Source organism: Monoraphidium neglectum, assembly GCF_000611645.1.
Source record: "Monoraphidium neglectum strain SAG 48.87 unplaced genomic scaffold scaffold03061, whole genome shotgun sequence".
In the NCBI taxonomy this organism is placed as follows: domain Eukaryota; kingdom Viridiplantae; phylum Chlorophyta; class Chlorophyceae; order Sphaeropleales; family Selenastraceae; genus Monoraphidium; species Monoraphidium neglectum.
The window spans coordinates 6,986-7,660 of NW_014010567.1; the positions used below are offsets into that span (position 1 = coordinate 6,986).

Below are 675 nucleotides of genomic sequence, written 5' to 3' on the forward strand. Positions count from 1 at the left end.
GTCCAGCGCGCCGCGCCCGCCGGCCGCCGCCGCGGCGCCCGCAGCCATCAGCTGCTCACGCAAGCGCGTCGGCGCGCCCGCCGCCGCGGCCGCGAGCACGCCGCCGGCGCCGGCGGGCGCGCCGCCGCGTTGGTCGAGGCTCGCCTGGCATTCCAGCAGCTCGTCAGTGAGGGGCCCCAGGGCGGCGTCCGGGCAGTGGCAGGCAGCAAAAGCCAGGAGGGACAGCCGCGAGCCGTCGGCGATTATGTGGCGCGCGGCCCGACTGCTACCCTCACGCGCCTCCTCCTCCCCCTCCTCCTCAGTCCCCTCCTCCTCCGCCTCCTGCTGCTGCTGCTGCTGCTGCTGCTGCCGCGCGAGGGCACCCGTTGCGATGCCATTCATGCCGCCCGCCCTCGCCCGGCCTTTCCCGCCGCCGCCGCGGGCCCCGATGCCGTTGGCGGACGGAGCGGCGGCATGCACCGGCACCACGGTGCCGTCCGCGCCGCCCCGCAGGGGTCGCTGCAGCCCAATTTCGGCGACATGTGGCGCAGCCAGCGCGGCTGCGAGGCGCCACGCGGGCGCGTGTCGCGCAGAGGCCAGGTGTAAGGCGAGGTGCTCTGCCACAGCCGCCTCCCCCGCCGCCAGCGCCATCTCCCCCGCCAGCTGGCGCACCTGTTGTGGGGCAGGGGAGGGGGA

General features: G+C 77.0%; 1 protein-coding gene across 1 annotated transcript in view; it reads right to left on the bottom strand.

Moving 5' to 3' along the window:
• Positions 1-381, bottom strand: part of MNEG_12095 (hypothetical protein) — a gene marked incomplete at both ends in the record, with an annotated part of 5,226 nt that extends 4,845 nt beyond the window's left edge. The window contains one exon of the mRNA XM_014039434.1: positions 276-381. Coding sequence (XP_013894888.1) covers positions 276-381 — 106 coding nt within the window. The remainder of the gene's footprint in view (positions 1-275) is intronic.
• Positions 382-675: the final 294 nt, after the last annotated feature.